The sequence below is a fragment of the Poromitra crassiceps genome (genome assembly GCF_964638095.1).
Source record: "Poromitra crassiceps genome assembly, chromosome: 20".
NCBI lineage: Eukaryota > Metazoa > Chordata > Actinopteri > Beryciformes > Melamphaidae > Poromitra > Poromitra crassiceps.
In genome coordinates, this window is record NC_139637.1 from 8451326 (window position 1) to 8472177 (window position 20852).

Genomic DNA, 20852 nt, shown 5'->3' on the forward strand with positions numbered 1-20852 from the left:
GCACACAGAAACTACAGTATAAAGACAAAGCTGTTGTGAAATGTCTATTTTATCCTCTTTTTTTATTTTCTTATGTCATCCTCATCATCATCTTATGTGAAGCAGTTTGAACTGCATCTGTGTATGAAATGTGCTATACAAATAAACTTGACTTGACTTGACTATGTCTGTTCAGTAGAATCAAATAATAAACTTGTCTGTTTTCAGTTCTTACCTTTGCTCAGTAGGCTGCTGTCCATCTTTGATATCAGGAGGATGATGCATAGACCAGTCACTCTTCATGGACACACAGCTGGTTACAGGGGAGTCTGCTCTCTCCTGCTGGACTGGCCTTCAACACAACAGAGACAGATAATGACGGGTTAATGATGTCACTGCTGAGCTGTAATGATGTCACTGCTGAGCTGTAATGATGTCACTGCTGAGCTGTAATGATGTCACTGCTGAGCTTTAATGATGTCACTGTTGAGATGTAATGTCACTGCGGAGCTGTAATGATGTCACTGTTGAGATGTAATGATGTCACTGCTGAGCTGTAATGATGTCAGTGCTGAGCTGTAATGATGTCACTGCTGAGCTGTAATGATGTCACTGCTGAGCTGTAATGATGTCACTGCTAAGCTGTAATGATGTCACTGCTGAGCTGTAATGATGTCACTGCTAAGCTGTAATGATGTCACTGCTGAGCTGTAATGATGCCACTGCTAAGCTGTAATGATGTCACTGCTAAGCTGTAATGATGTCACTGCTGAGCTGTTTTGGAGTCTGGGCCGTCTGGTTATGCCAGCGAGCTAATCCAGCTCACGAAGCAGAGACGCAGACCGCACTGACCGGCTGCACTCCTGTGTTAGTTAGCGATAATAACAATACGACGTCCAGTCGGATATTTTCAAAATAAAACAATTCTGCACAAGTATAAAGCACACAGAAACTACAGTATAAAGACAAAGCTGTTGTGAAATGTCTATTTTATCCTCTTTTCTTATTTTCTTATGTCATCCTCATCATCATTTTATGTGAAGCACTTTGAACTGCATCTGTGTATGAAATGTGTTATACAAATAAACTTGACTTGACTTGACTTGACTATGTCTGTTCAGTAGAATCAAATAATAAACTTGTCTGTTTTCAGTTCTTACCTTTGCTCAGTAGGCTGCTGTCCATCTTTGATATCAGGAGGATGATGCATAGACCACTCACTCTTCATGGACACACAGCTGGGTACAGGGGAGGCTGCTCTCTTCTGCTGGATCCTGTTAAGGTTTGATTAAACAGGGTGGTGGCAGTAAACATGTTAGAGAAGCAGGGTTTTGACCAGTAGGTTGCCAGTTTGAATCCCAAACTGGCAATCCCAACAACTTTGAAAGTCAGGGTGAATATGTAACTCTTTCTCCACCCTGTGAAACTACCAACAATTAGACCTTGAGCAAAGATCTCAACCCCCAGACTGTTCTGGTAGATGCTCAGTGACCAACAGCAGAAGGCTGTTGTTGTACTGAGCAGCTCTGGTATGAATATATGTAACTATGGATGTGAGGCAGAGCAATGCTGCAAAAGAAAATATGTTAAGCAAAACCCTTCTGGAATCTGGATAGTTAATTGTAATAAAAGAAGAAACTAAATCAACAGAGTATCATGACTTCTTTCCTCTGTTCAGAAGAATCAAATAAACTCATCTGCTCTCCGTTCTTACCTTTGCTCATTAGACTGCTGTCCATCTTTGATATCAGGAGGATTATCCATAGACCAGTCACTCTTCATGGACACACAGCTGGGTACAGGGGAGTCTGCTCTCTCCTGCTGGACTGGCCTTCAACACAACAGAGACAGACAGAGCTTTGACTCTGGATAATGAAGGGTTAATGATGTCACTGCTGAGCTGTAATGATGTCACTGCTGAGCTGTAATGATGTCACTGCTGAGCTGTAATGATGTCACTGCTGAGCTGTAATGATGTCACTGCTGAGCTGTAATGATGTCACTGTTGAGATGTAATGTCAATACTGAGCTGTAATGATGTCACTGTTGAGATGTAATGTCAATACTGAGCTGTAATGATGTCACTGCTGAGCAGTAATGATGTCACTGCTGAGCTGTAATGATGTCACTGCTGAACTGTAATGATGTCACTTCTGAGCTGTAATGATGTCATGGCTGCTGAGCTATAATGATGTCACTGCTGAACTTTAATGTCACTGCTGAGCTGTAATGATGTCACTGCTGAGCTGTAATGATGTCATGGCTGCTGAGCTATAATGATGTCACTGCTGAACTTTAATGTCACTGCTGAGCTGTAATGATGTCACTGCTGCTGAGCTGTAATGATGTCACTGCTGAACTGTAATGATGTCACTGCTGAGCTGTGAGATAGAGAACAGTTATCTCATCTTACCTCTTAGCTTTGGTCCGGCTGTCATGTTCCTCAGACAGAGAGAGCCCCTCCTCTCTCTCCTCACACTGACTCATAGTGGAGCCAACAACACCTTCACACAAACACACCAACATGCTGTTAGCTGCACTCAGTCATTACTACAAGCTTTTATTACAGGATACATTTACAAAAACATACACAGCTAACTTCATCTAGCTAATTTCATTGGTAAAATAGCTGTTGAATTCAACATATTGCTATAATCAGAGTGAAATATAAACAATATATATATATATAAACACATATTGCATAATTGCACCTCAAATTAGGTCAACAAACACTTTGATGACGTCAACTCGGACAAACTGGAGATCTGAAATGATACCTGAATTTCCGACGTGTAATTCCGACCTTGACAAGCGTTCAAATCATTTTTTACAGGTCAAAACAAATTTTTCCAGTGTTCCAAGTTGTCTTGAATGTGGTATTAGACTCGGGGGATTGGCAGCCATCTTGCATTTGAGGTCAAATCTGACTTCCCTCCACATCTGAAAATAAACCTTATGGTAGGATATTCACTCACTATGTGAGAAATGTCATGCTTTTCTCAAAAAGTGCAGAAACTGTTATGAGCACATTTGAACATTAGACCCATGGGATCAGCGGCCATCTTGGATTTGAGGTCAAATCTGACTTCCCTTCCCTCCACATTATGTGAAAAAAGCATTATGGTGTTCAATAACTATGTGAGAAATGTCATGCTTCTCTAAAAAAACAGTGCAAAATGATTGTGGTTATCCACTGTACTATCTTTATTTACCTTCTCAACTATTTTGTGGCAATTTCATCTCCATATTTGCAACAGTCAAATGTTTAGCCGAGCATTGATTACATCTCAGCCTGTCCTGGAGGAGGGTCCCCAGTTGGGCTCTATGTTTGGCCCCTAAGCTGCATCGGCCCTCACAAGGTTCCTCCTCTCCTTTAAGGTGAGGCAGAGGTGGAAAGGTTTTCTGGGGTTGGGGGGGTATTTCTCTGCCTGGGCTCCACCATCATATCTTTGTGGGAGTGGGAGTGGGGACTCGGGTGGAGGGTGCCGGGGCTCTCCTTATGGCTGAGGGATACCAGTAGGTCAGAGTGGTTTAGGTTAGGCTGAGACATGCTTGTGAATTAGAGCTATACAAATAAACTTGACTTGACACAGAGAAGACGCTGCTTATTCTCCATTGTCAGTTCTTGGTGTCTGTAAACATTTGATATGAGGGTGCGGCCATGTCCTCATAACTTCACTATTAAAGTCTATAAACATCTGTAAACATTTGATATGAGGGTGCAGTCATGTCCTCATAACTTCACTATTAAAGTCTATAAACATCTGTAAACATTTGATATGAGGGTGCAGTCATGTCCTCATAACTTCACTATTAAAGTCTATAAACATCTGTAAACATTTGATATGAGGGTGCAGTCATGTCCTCATAACTTCACTATTAAAGTCTATAAACATCTGTAAACATTTGATATGAGGGTGCAGTCATGTCCTCATAACTTCACTATTAAAGTCTATAAACATCTGTAAACATTTGATATGAGGGTGCAGTCATGTCCTCATAACTTCACTATTAAAGTCTATAAACATCTGTAAACATTTGATATGAGGGTGCAGTCATGTCCTCATAACTTCACTATTAAAGTCTATAAACATCTGTAAACATTTGATATGAGGGTGCAGTCATGTCCTCATAACTTCACTATTAAAGTCTATAAACATCTGTAAACATTTGATATGAGGGTGCAGTCATGTCCTCATAACTTCACTATTAAAGTCTATAAACATCTGTAAACATTTGATATGAGGGTGCAGTCATGTCCTCATAACTTCACTATTAAAGTCTATAAACATCTGTAAACATTTGATATGAGGGTGCAGTCATGTCCTCATAACTTCACTATTAAAGTCTATAAACATCTGTAAACATTTGATATGAGGGTGCAGTCATGTCCTCATAACTTCACTATTAAAGTCTATAAACATCTGTAAACATTTGATATGAGGGTGCAGTCATGTCCTCATAACTTCACTATTAAAGTCTATAAACGTCTGTAAACAATTGATATGAGGGTGCAGTCATGTCCTCATAACTTCACTATTAATGTCTATAAACATCTGTAAACATTTGATATGAGGGTGCAGTCATGTCCTCATAACTTCACTATTAAAGTCTATAAACATCTGTAAACATTTGATATGAGGGTGCAGTCATGTCCTCATAACTTCACTATTAAAGTCTATAAACATCTGTAAACATTTGATATGAGGGTGCAGTCATGTCCTCATAACTTCACTATTAAAGTCTATAAACATCTGTAAACATTTGATATGAGGGTGGGGCCATGTCCTCAGAACTTCACTATTAAAGCCCCAATCAGTCACTTTTTCACCTTAATATAACAGCTTTTTAGTCATTGAAGATGGTAGAGTGACTTGTAACAGGGAGAATGTCACCTCTATTGGTCACACACAACCCCCCAATGGCCTCTCCTGGGACTAAGCAGTTGTGTGCCTGCGTCCTGGAGGCAGTGTAGTTTATTTATATACTGTATATATTTGTAAGATCTTACCATAGATAATAGATTTTATTTAAACATATCACTCTTGTTTAGAAAAATCCCCGGGGATCCCCATCTTTTTCCCTCTAACTTGGCCATCTTAATAAGCAAAACTCGGGCATCTTGACCCACAAATTCAACAAACACTGTTGTTCTTAGACTATAGGCTACATGCATTTTAACACTTTAACTTCTAATTTCCTGCCTGGCCCATGCTTCAATTTAACGTCAACTTTCCATATTTATCCTTCTGTTTAAAGCAAGCTTTTCATCTCCCACATCAAAGCAGTAATTGATTAGCGCGTCTTCATCCAATCTGTCTCACAAGACTCGAGAAACACTCAAAAGCCAACGCATTGTTGTATAATGAAGAAACACAGCCAATCATCACACTACTCTGTGTATTAAAACGCATTGTTGTATAATGAAGAAACACAGCCAATCATCACACTACTCCGTGTATTAAACCACTAATCAATTCTATCTATTCTTTTTAAACAAACTTCTCACACATCAAAGCAGTAATTGATTAGCGCATGTTCATTTAATCTGTCTTACTGGACCCGAGAAACATGCTCAAAAAAGCCCTCGCATTGTCGATACGAAACATACACCAATTACACTTACTTCGTGTGTTTTAAACAATTAAATAATTCTCCAATTTCTCATTCCCTTTTAGACCAGGCATGCTACAGGCTATTCCAATCACAGCCAAATTTCACAATCAGTATTCCAATAGACAAGCTGACTTACAGTAGGCTATTAACTCACATTTTTTTGTCATAAAGTATATACTAAAAGCTACTTTCATCATGTGCTTTAAACAACTCAACAATTCTCTCTCTCATCTGGGCCAATTAAACCTTTAAGCTACTTTTTAGTCCTAGGCTACATGACAATCATGTCATTCCCTCTCTTTTTCATCTGGGCTAATTAAGCCTTTAAACCACTTTAGTTACCCCTGGGGGACTCCCCCCTTTAAAAAAAATTTAACATCCCCACTCATGGCACAATTCGACAGTGTCAAACTAATGTCATCACCCCCAAACTGACGTTACCCGCAGTAGACATTCAGAATGTTGCTGTCATTACGCAATGTCAATAATCCGTCTTTACAACCACAGACTGGACTCTCCATCTGAGAGACTCAGTGGCTATTAAAGGCCGGCTTTACCGTGGGGAATATGAATATATATTAAATCTCACGCCCCTAAGGTTTTAGAATCCGTTGAAATTTTTGAAATTGGTTGTTTCCCGCCAGAGATATCACCAGAAATCCCCTCTGTGTGGAGGGGGGGGTGGTGGAGGGGAGGGGCGGGTGCGGGGACCCGAAATACTACATTTCCCACAATGCACTGGGCTCGCGTGGCCTTCGTTTACATGCCCACCCCTCAGGCATTTGGCTGATATCAAACTCCAGTAGGTGGCGGTAATGCACATATATGTTTGCCAACCGCCATAAAACTCAAAGAAGAAGAAGAAGGCTTCGACAATAAAACAAGAGAACAAGAAAAAATCGAAAATAAATCGAAAATAAAATTGCACCAAATTGCACCAAATTTAAACCGATGTATATATGTCGGGAGATGTCTTCATAAAAAAAAATTCATGCATTTTAAGGCATTTTCGTAGGAGTTACGCGCATCTGATGTTGTAACTATTTTCTGTAAAAATGTGTAAAAATGGGTACATTGCTCAGCGTTGATTTCCTTACTTCAACTCACCTACTACTAGATGTAAAATTTGACGAGCTTTCCAATGCCGCCAGTCCCGTGTCTTTTGGTGCTTCCGTTCCAGAGATATGGTCTCTTGGCAAGGAGCTATGGAAAGCTAACCTAGCTACAGTATGCTATGCGGTTGAACAAGATGGCTGCCTTTTGCTTTTCGTCGAGAGCTCTGAAGGGGCGTGGAGGACCTCTAGAGGCGGGACCATGGCTCACAAGACTTGTAGTTCATAGGCGCTCAAGTTCCGCAAGCGGGGAGGGAAGCCGGGTGACGCGTAACGCGTCATCCGGCTTCCCTAAAAATGTGAGAGATGCCTAATAGGTCAGGCAGTGAAGCTCCAATTTCAAAAATTTCAACGGATTCTAAAACCTTAGGGGGCGTGAGATTTAATATATATTCATATTCCCCACGGTAAAGCCGTCCTTTAATAATCAGTCAGTTCTGTGCCAGCCATTTCCTAAAAATTGAACACCCCCATCTGTCTCAAATTTAAACCAGAGCCCACCAAAACATCCCGAAACTCAGCTCGCCCCGCAAAAAGGCACTTTTCAGGTGCGGACCAGTACAGCGGGAGAAACCCACAGACACACAGCGCCCGGTTCAAATGAGGTAACTCACCTCTGGGCCCTTGAAGCGGGCGCAGCAAGCCGGGAGAGCCTCACGCTAGTGCATCGCGCATTTCCAGTCCGAGTTCGTGATCGCCATAATGTAGTTAATTCAGCTGAGTCTTGGAACGGAATGATGAGGTCGGCCATACCACGCTTTTGAACAGAAGCATTTATTCAAGTACAGCAAATGGTATTACAGGGCCTGCAGTCCCTGGAGAACGGAGCAGCCAAATGTCGTTCTGGCTCTCAGAACCAAGAGACAAAGGCTTTATACCCTCATTAGAATAGTGTTTGAATATTCACCCTGTAACATGACCATCTCCTTGCATTCCACTCCAAAGGAGCCCCTTGAAACCTTGGGGTCACCTTAAAACCTTTCCTTAACTAGTAGTCCATATGTGCCCATACGTCTGACTTTCAGTCCTGGCGCCGATAATGACAGCTTCATCCTCATCAATCACATCATCTTACTTACAAATAACAAATACCATCTGGGAACCATCCACCACACACTGGACTCCTATCCTGCCTGACATCCTACTTGACCTTCCTGACCCTCTAGACTCTGCTCAGATTACTGAGAACAGATCCCCCAGAATGGGAAACATTCCAATCACTTCTGGCCTTTCCCAGTCAAATGATCACAATAACTATATTTCACATATAGTCATACTTATAATTAGTATGAAATATACAGCAGCAGCATGCACACATACAGCAGAAGCGTTGTCTTCAGGAAAACAAGGAAGTAATTCGGTGCAGATTTGCTACGAAAATGGCGTTTCACGCAACTATGGATTATTATCTCATCACGTGGTGAGTACCCGATGTCACAACATGTACATAGAGCTTTCTGGTGCTGTGGGTTTTTTTGTACTTTGAACGGCGATATCGATACCGATGCTATTCCAGAAACCAGGTCAGAGCAGGTACCCTCTGATGACAGATGAGGTGATGTAGTTCTGCTGTGTTGTAGTGTTTTGTTCACAGTGTATCAACAGAAACACAACATGTATCTGAGCTTACAGACTAGTTCTGACACGTCCTGCATATTTCACCAATGCAGAGAACTGAGATTACAACATAACTAGAGTTTATCAGGCTTCCACTAAAAGTCACAAATAAAACAATGTTCTGGCCACTAAGAGAACAAATGTTGGATATTATGACACTATGAACGCCATCTGCAAATAGCAGGTTCATGATTACAAAGACTAGCAGCTCGTCTTGCAGAAGTCAGCATTACAGTGATAACATAATGTCAGCTATGTATTTATGTAATATGTGTTTGCCAGTGTTTCGTACACTGGCAAACACATAGCCAGGGGCAAGGGCAAAAATACCCCCAAGAAATATCAGATCAATGCCCCTAAAAACCATGATCCAGGGGCAAAAATTGCCCCAAATATTTTGATATTTTGTATTTTCATTCAATACATTTAATTTCCATCTGTAACACACTCAGCACCTGCAAGCTGGTTGCCAGAAGACAACGAGGAAGAACACACTCACACAAACAGCGCTGTTGTTCACACTACACTTTAGCAACTTTATGCACTAATTATTTACTATTTTTTAAAGTTGCCCCCAATATATATATTTTTAATTGCTCACACTGTGTTTCCCTCTATTTAACGAGGAAGTCCTGTCTTATTGAGATACAGAAAACATCCTTTTTCAAGAGAGACCTGTTGCCAACAGACCAGGTATATAAAGACAGAAGTTTCTTTCACATGTTGCCAGACAACAAACAATCAAACAAAGACAAATGTAGTCACCATTACCTTGGAAGATGTATTCCTGGTAAATTCACACCATCCAGATCAAGTCAGAGACGTTCTGCCTTCATCGAGAGAGAGAGAGAGAGAGAGAGAGAGAGAGAGAGAGAGAGAGAGAGAGAGAGGGAGAGAGAGAGAGAGAGAGAGAGAGAGGGAGAGAGAGAGAGAGAGAGAAGACAGACGCAGCTTATTCTCCTCTGTCAGTTCTGTGTTCATTTGATATGAGGGTGTGGCCTCATAACTTCAGGGTAAACAAGTCTAGTCTAGTCTGACATCAAGCGATCTAACCTGAAAACAGGTCTGAAGCAGAGTAACCACAGCTCAGGTGATGGAGTGGAGTACTACCGTCTGTCCACTAGATGGAGACATTAACCATCATTGAAGTAAACAGCAGAGCAGCACTCACACAGATGTAATGCAGAGAGGAGTCATTTATATGGCTTTAAAATTAAATGACAGAGTGAGAATGAGAGTCTCTACATCTCAAATCTGTGTGACGTCACAGTTTGAAATATCAAAAACGTTTCTGACTGACTGAAGAGCAACTTGTGAGTTAACTCTTCCATTTGACTATAGCAACTGTTACTGTGCTGTGATTACATAGTTTTACTTTGCACTTTATTTTGTAATTTATTGTATTTGAACATAGTGCTTCATGGTTGGTTATAATAACTTACTGGCTTCCTCATTTCTTAGGCCTAAACTAGTTGAAAACAGGAAGTCTGTGAAACCTAGTTAAGTACGGTAAGTAAATATAAAACATTAAAATATAGTTTCCACAATATTGATGATTGTTGAATTTGTAACTTGTTACTTGACAAAGTAACTGGTATAATATTACTGAAATCCTATTGGTAATAAGTTATATTACTGCTAAAAGTAATATATTACATATATTACTTTTGTAATAAAGTAACATATTAATGTTACTTTTGTAATGAGTTAACCCCAACACTGTTACTAACTACTTCTACTTTTAGACGATTTGAACATTAACACTATTAAAATTAAAATGTAAAAGAGCGTTGAGTTGTTTTGAATCTGGGGTTTTCACACAGACAAAACCTTAACAGCTGAGTTCCTCTTCTTAGTCTAAATAAGCTAATAACGGACTAATTAAAGAGTCCATAGAGTTAATTTGTCAGTAAAGTGCTGTTACAATACCTTTAGCTGGAGAACATAATCTGCGCCACACCGAAGAAGGAAATGATGAACTGAGAGAGAGCGCGTGAGAGAGAGAGAGAGAGAGAGAGAGAGAGGGGGGGGGGAGGGGCTTATCCTGTCACTGTCAGACACGTCATACACTGACAGCAAACTCATAGAAATCCATCAACAGCCGCTTCAGACTGAGCTTAAACCACAATCAACTAGTTTCCTTTGAAATGTTGTATGGGGGAAATTGGCTGAACATTGTGTGTGTGTTTGTGTGTGTGTGTGTGTGTGTGTGTGTGTGTGTGTGTGTGTGTGTGTGTGTGTGTGTGTGTGTGTGTGTGTGTGTGTGTGTGTGTGTGTGTGTGTAGGTGTGCGTCTTGTTGTGTGTGTGTGTGTGTGTGTGTGTGTGTGTGTGTGTGTGTGTGTGTGTGTGTGTGTGTAGGTGTGCGTCTTGTTGCGTAACGCGCAGCCTCCGATCAACTATCTATCCATCTCTCCAACAACAACCTTTCCGATCCCCTACAATCCGGCTTCAAACCTGCTCACTCCACAGAAACTGCTGTCCTCTTGGTCACCAACGCCCAAAGCTTCATCCCTCTCCTCTGTTCTTATACTCCTTGACCTATCCGCTGCTTTCGACACCATCAACCATCTGCTTTCCACTCTCTCCGACTTGGCTATTACCGGCACTGCACTTTCCTGGTTCTCTTCTTATCTTTCTGAGCGCACTTTCCAGGTGTCCTGGAGAGGACACTCTCCTCTCTCCTCTGAGACAACAGCACACGACAAAACTGTTCAAAAGGGAATTTAACTCCTTTACATAATGTTGCATTTTGGAAAATGTTAAAAGGCTGCACTTTTGCACTTTTGTCAGAAGTAGCAAGGAGCAGTGTGGTAAATAGTTGATTGAGATATGAGTTTTGTGTTACAATATGTAATGGTATAGCCAGGGGGCAGTGCTGTGCACTGAGTAAACGACACTCCTCTGACACCTTAATGCCGAATTCAGACACAATCAGTGGTGTAGCCCTCGTTCACACAGGACGCCGAACGTAAGCAGAACTGAAGCTTGAAGCAGCACAAGCTGAACGTACGCCTTACTGTTCACACAAGACGCCTTCTCTTTTCCTCTCAGCGCCGACTTTTGCGCCTTGAACCCGCCCACAACTCCCATTTGACTTCATGCCTCACGGCTTCACGGCTTCAGCGTCAGGCTGGGATCACACCGGCGACCCAAGCCTTGCCTATGCCTTGCCTTTACCCACGCTTTTAAATAGGCGTCCGTTTTAGTCAACGAGGCTGTGTACACCGGGCGCCTGAGCGTGAACCCTGCGTGTACCCACGCCTTGCCTGTGCCTTGCCGATTTTATCGTTCAGGCAAGAGTTCTATTTTCAAGCCGACTAGGCGTGTGCAGGCAGGCTTTTCTGTCAAGCCATGAAAGAAAAACACAACAATATCCGTGGGAAATGGCAAAGTCAACTGAATTTCAAAATAAAATGGAGTTACTACAACCGTGTTGAGCAGAAAAACCACTAGAAAAACAACACCTTTAACAATGGGATACAAATCTCTCACTATCTCATCCTGGAATATCCAAGGTCTGAGGTCGAGCGCTTTTGGTCTCAAGAGCAGAAACCCAGACTTCATCAAAGAAACAGAAGACACAGATATCATTATCCTACAGGAGACATGGTACAGAGGAGATGGACCGTCCTGTGAACTACAGAGAGCTTGTTGTGCCATCCACCAAACTGACAGGAGTCAAACAGGGAAGAGACTCAGGAGGTATGCTAATATGGTACAAATCAGAACTAGTCCACTTCATTAAACAAATCAAAATAGGAACCTTCTACATATGGTTAGAAATAGATAAAGAGCTCACCTCAACCGAGAAACATGTCCTGCTGTGTGCTACCTACATCCCACCGATTGAATCACCCTACTTTAATGACAACATGTACTCCACACTAGAGGAGCAAATAAACCACTTTCAGAGCTGCGGCCACATCGTAGTTTGTGGAGATCTCAATGCCAGGACAGGGCAAGAATCGGACACTCTCAGCACCCAGGGACATAAACACATACCAGGAGCTAGAGACATTGCCTCCCCAAGATGCCCCCCCAGACACAACTACGACAAAGCCACAAACAAACATGGGACACAACTCCTACAACTCTGTCGTTCGCTGGGCCTGTACATAGTCAACGGCAGGTTCAGAGGTGACTCCTATGGTATGTACACATACAGCTCATCTCTGGGTAATAGTACAGTGGACTATTTCATCACTGACCTTAGCCTGGTGTCTCTCAGAGCGTTCACGGTCAGGCCTCTCACACCCCTTTCAGACCACAGCAAAACCACAATCTATCTGAACAGATCAACACCCAACCAGGTAGTACCACAGCAAATCAAACTACAAACGATTAAGAAACACTACAAATGGAAGGAAGACAGTGCAGATACATACCAAAAAACTATTAGGCAACAACAAGTCCAATCACTTCTAGACCAGTTCATGGAAAAACCATTCAAATGCAACAATGTAGGGGTAAACATGGCAGTAGAAAGCCTCAATAATATATTTGACCTTTCTGCCTCTTTGTCAAACCTAAAAGTCAAAAACACAAAACACAAAAACAACATTAACAACAATGACAAATGGTTTGATAACGAATGCAAAAACCTCAGGAAGAAATTAAGGGACTCATCAAACCAAAAACATAGAGACCCAGACAACCAGAACACACGCCTCCATTATGGCGAAACATTAAAACAGTATAAAAACACAGTAAGAACAAAAAGAGAACAACATGTTAGACAACAACTACGGTACATGTTATTGAGGAATCCATAAAAACAAACAAATTTTGGGACAACTGGAACACCCTAAACAAACAAAAACACAAGGACCTACCCATCCAAAATGGAGATACATGGGTAAACCACTTCTCAAACCTTTTTGGCCCAATAGAGGAGAATGAACAGCGAAAACACATACAAGACAAGCTGCAAAGTCTAGAGTCAACAATAAAAGACTTTCAGAACCCACTAGGTTCCCCAATCACATTAAAAGAACTACATGACAAAATACAATTACTTGAAACAAAGAAGGCCTGTGGTGTTGATGGCATTCTAAACAAAATGCTAAAATTCACTGACCCCAAATTCCAATTGGCCATACTAAAACTCTTTAACATTGTCCTCGGCTCCGGGATCTTCCCCAATATCTGGAACCAAGGACTGATAACACCGCTCCATAAAAGTGGGGACAAACTCAACCCAAACAACTACCGTGGAATCTGTGTAAACAGCAACCTCGGGAAAATCTTCTGTATGATAATTAACCACAGACTCCTTCACTTCCTCACTGAAAATAAAGTCCTGAGCAAATCCCAAATTGGATTCTTACCAAATTACCGTACAACAGACCATATCTTCACCCTCAGCACTCTAATTGACATCCAAATCAACAAAAACAAAAGCAAACTATTCTCCTGTTTTGTTGACTTCAAAAAAGCCTTTGACTCAATTTGGCACGAGGGTCTACTGTACAAACTGTTGGAAAGTGGCATTGGAGGAAAAACCTTTGACATTATAAACTCAATGTACACCAACAACCAATGCGCTGTCAAGATTGGGAAAAACACACAGACTTCTTTCCCCAAAACCGAGGGGTTAGACAAGGATGCAGCCTGAGTCCAACCCTCTTCAACATTTATATCAACGAATTGGCAAAGACATTAGAACAGTCCACAGCACCTGGCATCACCCTAGCAGACACAGAAGTTAAATGTCTACTGTTTGCGGATGACCTGGTGCTGCTGTCTCCAACCAAAGAAGGGCTACAACAACAAATCGACCTTCTGCACAAATTCTCGCAGACCTGGGCCTTGACAGTTAACCTATCCAAGACAAAAATCATGATATTCCAAAAAGGGCCCAGCCCCCAGCATCATAAATACAAATTCTTATTAGATAAAACACCCCTAGAACACACAAAACACTACACCTACCTCGGTGTAAACATCAGCACCACAGGTAACTTCAACAAAGCCGTGAACGATCTGAGAGACAAGGCAAGAAGGGCTTTCTATGCTATCAAAAGGAACATCAAATTGGACATACCGATTAAAACCTGGCTTAAAATACTGGACTCTGTCATAGAACCCATCTCCCTCTATGGTTGTGAGGTCTGGGGTCCACTTGCCAACCAAGAATTCACAAATTGGGACAAACACCAAATTGAGACTCTGCATGCAGAATTCTGCAAATCCATTCTCCGCGTCCAACGAAAAACACCAAACAATGCATGCAGAGCAGAATTAGGACGATACCCACTAATCATCAAGATTCAGAAGAGAGCGTCTAAATTTTACGACCACCTTAAAAAAAGTGCCCCTGATACGCTCCATAACAAAGCCCTCACCTACAGAGATAGCCTAGGAAGATGCCCTCTCAGCCAGCTGGTCCTGGGGCTCCGCTCACAAGCAGAGTCACCAGACAGACGACACCCCTATAGATTAAACCAAATTATAAGAAATCAAAAAGAAAAATATCTGACACACTGGAAAGAGTCAACCAAAAAGCAGAGCAAACTGGAATGCTACCTGGCCCTAGACAGAGACTACAGAGTAGCAGAATACCTTAGCAATGTGACTGACCCCAAACTTAGGAAAACCCTGACTATGTACAGACTCAGTGAGCACAACCTGGCCATTGAGAGAGGCCGCCACAGGCAGACCTGGCTCCCAAGGGAAGAAAGACTGTGCACCCACTGCACCCAACAGGAAGTGGAAACTGAGTTGCACTTTCTAACCTCGTGCAATCTGTACCAGGACATCAGAGACACGTACTTCCCTCAGATAACAAACACTCATAAGGACTTTGAGAACACGAGTGATACCAAAAAACTTCCATATCTGCTGGGCGAATTACAACAGTGCGCTAACACAGCAGCAAGGTTTGTGAGCTGTTGTGACAGGAAAAGGATAAATGGGACACAACCACGCTAAAGCTTAGGCTCCGCCCTCTGCACATCTTGTACATAGACACATACTGTACAGATAGCTTCAACTCCTTTTATCCTATTTTTAAACTTTTAAAATTTTGTCACCTAGCCTATGTACATATTTGTTTGCAAGACCGAAATGTTTACATATCTCTGTATTATAACAGGCTAACATTATAGTTTATATTATTGTTATTATCGTTACTATTATAGTTTTGTGCTAACCTTTCGGTTATAATTGTGTTACTTTTTGTTTTGTTGCACTCTTGCTTTGGCACCATTTGTGGACTTTGGGTACCACCATAAAAAGTTTTATGGTGTACCCAAAGTCCACAAATGCAGTGTTGACCCTCCTCTTCGTCCCATTGTATCTTCCATTGGCAGCCTTACTGAGCCTTTGTCAAAATATGTTGACTACTTTTTGAGAAAATATGTCCATGAGCTGCCATCTTACCTTGGTGACACTGCTGATGTCCTGAATATCATTAAAAATGTAAAATGTGAACATGGTGATATTTTAGCCTCACTTGACGTACAAAGCTTGTATACATGTATCCCCCACAAAGTGGGTCTTGAGGCTCTGACCTATTATTTAGACAAACGTCCAGCTGGTGTCTTACCTCCTTCTGCCTTTTTAGTGGATATAGCTGAAATAATTTTATCTAATAACTTTTTTAAATATACAGGTAACTATTACCTCCAAACCCAAGGTACAGCCATGGGTAGCGCCTTTGCTCCCTCCTATGCCTGTTTGGTCATGGGTCGTTGGGAAGAAACATTTATCTTCAACCCACTTAATAACATCTTTCACTCAAAGATCTCTTTATGGCGTAGATATATTGATGATGTTTTACTAATCTGGAAAGGTACTGTTGAAGCGCTTAATGCTTTCCTTCAATATGTTAATTCAACCACCAATTACCTTTCTTTTACTCTGGAGTTTGACATCAACCAGATCAACTTCTTAGACCTCTCCATTTACAAGGGAGACAATGGTATGCTGGAAACCACTATATATCGAAAACCCCTCAGCAGGAATACTCTGCTTAGAGCAGACAGCAACCATTCCCATCACCTTATCCGCAATATCCCGGTAGGTAAATTTTTGCGCCTCAGAAGAAACTGCAGCTCACTTCCTAATTTCAACTCAAAAGCCACAGAGCTAACTACTCGCTTTCTGGAAAGAGGTTACATCAGTGCTGACTTAGATAAAGCATACCAAAGAGCACTTAACACTGATAGAACATCTTTACTCAGTAAAATATCCAAACAATCACCTGCTCATCTTTGTTTTTCTACTCAGTATACTCCAGCAGCAGGCAGAATTAAGCACACCATTTTGAAACACTGGCATATTTTAAAAAGTGATCCACGTCTTGCTGAATTTTGTATTAATCCTCCTCTCTTTGCTTTTAGACGTTCCCGCAGCCTAAGAGACCGTCTAGTCCACTTGGACATGATCCCTCCTTCTCCCTCCACCTGGCTCCCCTCCAAACCCCCCCAGGGCTTCTTCAGATGTGGCAACTGCGCCCAGTGCTCCAACTCTGCAAATTCTAAAACTTTCACCCACCCCCACAATGGTAAAAAATTTGGCATACGCTCATTCATAAACTGCAACAGCACCCATGTTATTTATCTACTTATTTGTCCATGCTCTTTGGCGTACATAGGCCAAAGAAAGAGACCTCTTAAAATCTGAATCTCAGAACACAAAACTGCAATACACACTAAAAACATGGACAACGCTATGGCCAGACATTATAGTCAAGCCAACCATGGCTCCCCAGCAACCCTCAGGTTCTGTGGAATTGAAAAAGTGTCAATGTCTCCTAGGGGTGGTAACATTATTAAAAAACTCTTATGCAGAGAAGCTTTTTGGATTCACACACTGGAGACACTGGAGCCTGCAGGCCTCAATGAAGAACTCTTCCTCTCCCCCTTCCTTTAGACGGTCTCCTTTAATTTATCGGCTGCCTTAAGTTTCTTGGTCTTGTTTTTACTCCTTTATTGTTGTACTTTGTTTTTATAGCCTAATCCCCTTCCTCCCCTCCCCCCTATAATGCACTGTACATCCTCTATTAGGCCTTTACCTGGGTTTTGATATTGTTGTATTCTGTTTTTATAGCCCCCCCCCCCCTCCTCTTACCTCCTTCCCCCCACCTATAATGCACTGTACATTTTAATCTTATATTAGGCCTGTTTGGGCTTTTCATTAATAAACTGCTGTACCTTGTTTTTATAGCCTATTTCTCCTCCCCTCCTATAATGCACTGTACATTTTAACCTTACTCCAGGCTTTTATTTTTGCCTCCTCACTATGCTCACTGTATAATTGCTGATTGCAAAGGCTCTGTTTGAGGCTATTTGAATAATAGGCAGGACCAAGCCATTGGCTAATTGCAAGCTCTGCCCCTTTTTCCTACCTGTTAAATGCTCCCCTGCCTGTTACTCTGTTAGACCTGATGAAGAAGTATGCACGTCGAAACGTTGTCTAATATTATGCACCTTAAATAAAAGGCATCAATTGATCCGAGCTGCTCCACACTTATTCCTTTAAGTATTTATGCGTCCCTCCTGTGATGCACCGGACCTGCCAGTTCCTACAGCTGAAGCGCAGTTGGATCCTTCATTTTTTTTACATAACAATATAGTTTTGTGGCAGAACTTTCACTTCAGTGATTTTGTTTCACAAATACTGGGTGGATAACTGCAGGGGAAGGTGTGTGTGTGTGTGCGTGCGTGTGCGTGTGTGTGCGCGTGTGTATGCGTGCATGCGTGGCGCGCTTGCGTGTGTGCGTGCGTGTGTACGTGGGTGTGTGCGTGTCTGTGTGTGTGGACCCAGCACCCATGTTAGTGGATCAGGTTGTTCACACTGGGTACAGCGAGCCGCTCGCAATCTGTAAAGCTCCAGTTTAGCTAGGCTGGAAAACACTCTAGATGGTCATATCACTATTATATCACCACAGAAGCACAGATATAAAAGACCAGGTTAGGGTCTTCACCAGGGGTGGACTGGGATCATAATTCAGGCCAGGCATTAGATACCAAGCAGGCCAGGCCGATACGGGCCGACGTGCGCGCCGGCGTCCAAAGGGCGGCGGCGAAAATTTGGGCCGTTTGAAGCCCAATTTGGGCCGTTTGAAGCCCAATTTGGGCCGTTTAAAGCCAGATTTGGGCCGTTTGAAGCCCAATTTGGGTCGTTTGAAGCCAGATTTGGGCTATTTGAAGCCCAATTTGGGCCATTTGAAGCCAGATTTGGGCCGTTTGAAGCCCAATTTGGGCCGTTTGAAGCCCAATTTGGGCCGAGTCCAATTTTTGCAATGAGATGCACCCACTTTAACCCTGAATAAAGTAATAAAACCACTAGTAAACCAGTAGGCGGCGCCTGGCCTGCTCTTCAGTGAGTGGCCTGACTGCGGGCACACAAAAAAACAAACAAAAAAAAATTGCAGGCCAGGCCAGGCCAGGCCAGGCCACCGGGCATTTGCCCGACGTGCCCGATTATGCAGTCCGCGCCTGGTCTTCACTGTTGATGAATCCATCTGCACTGATGCAGGTTTTACATGCAACACATTGTAGGATGATGATCTCTCTGGTTTTGAATTATAACTTGCCTCAAATCAAAATCAAATTGTGTCTGCTATTGAATTACCACAAAAGTATAAGGACACATGTTCAGGTTTGGTTATTTATAGGCCTACTTAATGTAGGCCTATATGTCATTATTTAGAGAGAGAGAGAGAGAGAGAGAGAGAGAGAAAGAGAGAGAGAGAGAGGTCCCCTATAGGCCAGTGATTCTCAAACCAAAATCAGAATATTTCTGATTTTGTCCAATTTGTCCAGAGTCCCATGACTGTAGCTAGAGAGATCACAGAGAAACTATGATCACAACAGTCATTCTTCCGCATTTGACTAAATTATTTTCAGAAGTGAGACTTCCCCTGTAGCAACCAACCACAGGGAGAACTGAAGACACTGGCCTCAGCAAAGGTTGGTAAAAACAGGAAGCGTGCCCAGACGCTGATTCAGCTGAATAAATCACCCAGAATGATCCAACACTTGAGCATGATTACTCTATACTGAAAAGACACCGATCACAACACCTTACTGCTGGCAAACAGCTATCATCCCACACCCCTAAAACGAGGTACCAAAAAGTCCGTTCTTCAGACTTAGACGAATATGCCATACTACAGAGGATTTCATTGAAAAATCAGTAGAAATGAAACAAAGGTTTTTGCTAGGGGGGAATCCAGGTGACTGTGTGGAGAAAGCCTATCAAACTTTACGGAAACCAAGAAATGAAAAAAAATCTCCAATTAAAAACAAATACTCAATCATGTTTAGCACAACCTACCCCAACTGTCAGAAACTGAGCTATATTGTTAAAAACATCATCAGATAGCATCAGATGCAGCATTACCCATGGATTTTAAAGAACCACCATTAATAGTCTATCGAAGAGGACGGAATCTGAGAGATAGCCTTGTGCATGCTAATTTACAATCAATAAAAAAGAGCACACAGACCTTGTTCAAAGTACCTCTTCCAAATGGGTGTTATAAATGCAGACGTTGTGCTCAATGTAATAATATGGTTAAAAGTTACTACTTCTCTCATCCTCATACTGGGAAAAAGTATCCTATCCATGATGTCATCACATGTTCCACTTCCCATGTTGTTTATTTGATCACATGTCCGTGTGGGCTAGCCTATGTGGGTAAAACATCACGTCAGTTAAAACAAAGAATTAGTGAACACAAGAGCTCCATAAGGAGGAATGATAGAGATGACCTCATAGCAGTACATTTCAATGACTTTAAACATGACATCACATCATCAAGATTCCAAGGCATTGAGAAAGTGACTTTGCCTGAGAGAGGTGGTCACATTGATGCTATTCTGAACAGAAGAGAATTGTTCTGGATGTATAACTTGCAAACGTTATCCCCTAAAGGACTGAATGATGAGATCCCATGGCATGTCACGCTCTAAGGAGTTTTCAGGTGTAACATATCTTGGTTGGTTGCAGCATTCAAGATAAATGTGGCACACTTTTGAATGATTTATGAAAGCTGCAACTAGGCCGATATCTTCATTCATCTGTTGTGCCCATTTTGTAAATACTCGTGTAAATATAGTATATGTCAATTACTGTCGGCATAATGATGTGTATGTGTTGTGATGTTGCACTTATTTCAATTAGTCTTGGGTCTCTTCAAGGTGACAAATGCTTCCTGTCAATGATTGAGAGACACTCCCACAAGAGACTGATTGTGCTACACCTGTGAACACATGGATGGAGGAGGTGTAAAGGGTGGAGCATTATGGTCTTTTTAACATCATTGTGGCAGAAATGCTGTCAAACACTTGACAAAGGTCCAGTGGACGAAACGTTGTGTCTGTTTAATAAAAAAGTGATGCTGAGCAAGAGCAGTGTGCGGGATCTTCTTCCTTCAAGACTCAACTGATACTTTCCAACCTGCTGCACCAGAGGGAATTGGATGTGCGAATATCTCTTTAAAAAAAGGGGGGAATTTGGCTGAAAATTGTCAGCAAGATATCCATAAAACTTATGAATGGACTTCCATACAATTTTGT

The 20852-nt window shown here is 41.9% G+C and overlaps 1 protein-coding gene across 1 annotated transcript in view; it reads right to left on the reverse strand.

The window, feature by feature from the left end:
• The window catches only part of LOC310794826 (protein NLRC3-like), a gene marked incomplete at its 5' end in the record, with an annotated part of 55096 nt that extends 39337 nt beyond the window's left edge, over positions 1–15759 (reverse strand). Inside the window, 3 exons of the mRNA XM_083656880.1 lie at positions 10926–11008; positions 14257–14307; positions 15706–15759. Coding sequence (XP_083513006.1) covers positions 10926–11008; positions 14257–14307; positions 15706–15759 — 188 coding nt within the window. The remainder of the gene's footprint in view (positions 1–10925; positions 11009–14256; positions 14308–15705) is intronic.
• Between the last annotated feature and the right edge of the window lie 5093 nt (positions 15760–20852).